The sequence below is a fragment of the Loa loa genome (genome assembly GCF_000183805.2).
Source record: "Loa loa unplaced genomic scaffold supercont3.306, whole genome shotgun sequence".
NCBI classification, from domain to species: domain Eukaryota; kingdom Metazoa; phylum Nematoda; class Chromadorea; order Rhabditida; family Onchocercidae; genus Loa; species Loa loa.
The window spans coordinates 1-2,306 of record NW_018108486.1 but is presented as its reverse complement, the minus strand read 5'-3'; the positions used below and the strand labels follow the sequence as shown (position 1 = coordinate 2,306).

Below are 2,306 nucleotides of genomic sequence, written 5' to 3'. Positions count from 1 at the left end.
AAAAAAAAAAAAAAAAACCTAAATGCAGTTTGTTTTAGCTTATTGCATGCATAAAATGCAGTGGTACCTTCATTCTTCATGGGTTTGACATAAATTCTGTGAGCAAGGTTCGTACTTTGTATTGCCTATATAATCAGAACTAATGTGATAACTTCATCCTGTTAACCATCCTATTTAACTCATCGGAATCTACTTTTGGTATGATCCAAAATTACTTGAGAATTTATTTAACTTGGATTTCAGTTCTACCTTTGGTTGTTCCGGCATTAAAGCAAAGTTTACAATCTTCGCTGATGTTTGGTTATCATTTGTAACGTTCACTTGTTTAGATGTTGATTGATAGCCGTCAGCTGTCACGTAAATTTCATAACGTCCTGGAGTAAGTAAACGAAAATATTCACCAGTTTCCCCTATAAATTAGCTGATCGTTTGTCTCAGCAACAACATTGTTCAAGCTTTTTCACAGGGACAATTTAATCCATGTTAGACAGTTGAAGTTTTAGATTCAAAATTTTGACCGTAAATTTTAAATTTGTCACCTACGAAAAAAAATTAATGATCTTAGACAAAAATTATGGATGATATCCAAAAATTATGGGTATTATACAAATTAGTTCAAAATTTATTATTTTTGTTTGGAACTTACAAGATGTAACAGGATGTTTGATCGGGGTAATTTCGGTACTGTTCTTTACCCATATGACAGCTTCTGATATTGGCTCTCTGGTAATTTCATCAATCACAGTACCTTTAATTCCAATATGAGCCTGCAACAATATTTGTTAAAAATTCTACTTTAGGGAGAAATCATTTTCAGTATTTCTTTACGACGTGAATATGTATGAATTATATAAAATGTTAAGCTTATCAAATATAAATTTCGGCTATTCAATAACAATTGAATAAAAAATATTGAAATTGTTATGACGCATTGGAAGGTATTATTTAGAGCTCAAATTCTACTTAAAAAAAAGTAATAGACTAATAAATAAGACAAAAGAAAAGTTTTATTGTTGATGAATACAACTACAAATAACATTATTCAAGATTTTAATATTCTCAAAAAAAAAAAAAGAAAAAAGAAAAAACGATTTACTTTGATAACGAAAAATTTTCTTCAACTCAACCAAATATACAACAATTTGAAGATATAAACCTTTCGAATAAAATCGATCAATGCTTCCTTATTATCTTCCCAAAGTTTCGGTAGTAATGAGCTATCCGGAAATTTTTCGCATGATAATTCTAATGTTATTTCGAATGCGTTTGTTGCTAAATAATTGAAATCTTGCATACCACCCGAAACCGAATACCATTTTGCACCATTTGTTATTCCACCTGAAAAGATAATAATTAATATACGTATGGATATAAAAACTTTCTGAATCCAATTAATTTGTTGAATTTATTAGTTTTTGAATTTTTTCCGACTTTCATTATGAAAATAAAAAATTTTGATGCAATTTAACCTTGCTGTGCGAATGCATCAGTGATAGTTCCATCACAGGGCGGATGATCATTCTTTGCCATATGAGCATGCTTGCTTGCATAACTCTCCGCAAGATATCTGTAAATTTGATTAAGTTTAAAATATATTTTTTTGAATTTTTGCTTAGTTTCAAATGGCACAGAATTCTTTATCAGTCATTATTTGAGTAAAATAATGAAAGAATTGCAATATTTCTAAATGTTAAAATGGATATTTTAAATTGGTATAGGTTGGGCATTATTAATAAAGTGACAGTAGAGTTGACAATTTTTGATGAAATTTGAAATATATTAACCGGAATGTTTGATCATCAGGACTTATAGAATATTCGTTGTTGTTTGGAATTCGAGCGGAATCAAACGGATAATTAGCCACTAAATCGCCTTCATGCATATTAGCTGATAAAACAAATGGTAAGGAAAGAATCCATTGGCCAATAGCTCGTACTTCTGGTTGATACTTGAAATTTTGAAAAAAAATTAAGTTAGAATTAAAAATTCACAATTAAAATTAATTTTGTGATTATTTCAATAAAATGCTTTAATAAAATCTAAATATAAGAAAGAAAGTATACTTCTTTCCTTCATCACCGAACAATTCCAGAAGATGATCAAAACGAGGTATATTATGCTGTTCCAAATAGTAGTAGAAACCATCAAGATCTGGAAAATCTCGATTTAGATCAATACCATTTGCATTGGATCTACCAGTAAACCAATTCCGAGCATCGATTCCCTGAAATATACTTTACCAAAATTTTATCTTTTACTATTTTCATCTTCCTTTTAGAACTTCAGGAATGTTACTTCATATGATT

At 29.2% G+C, this 2,306-nt stretch overlaps 1 protein-coding gene across 1 annotated transcript in view; it reads right to left on the bottom strand.

The window, feature by feature from the left end:
* LOAG_14773 (zinc carboxypeptidase) overlaps positions 1–2,224 on the bottom strand; it is a 3,181-nt gene extending 957 nt beyond the window's left edge. The window contains exons 1-6 of the mRNA XM_020448853.1: positions 2,064–2,224; positions 1,785–1,948; positions 1,470–1,567; positions 1,157–1,338; positions 647–767; positions 250–410 (exon numbers count right to left, since the gene is read on the bottom strand). Coding sequence (XP_020301031.1) covers positions 250–410; positions 647–767; positions 1,157–1,338; positions 1,470–1,567; positions 1,785–1,882 — 660 coding nt within the window. The 5' untranslated portion in view covers positions 1,883–1,948; positions 2,064–2,224. The remainder of the gene's footprint in view (positions 1–249; positions 411–646; positions 768–1,156; positions 1,339–1,469; positions 1,568–1,784; positions 1,949–2,063) is intronic.
* Positions 2,225–2,306: the final 82 nt, after the last annotated feature.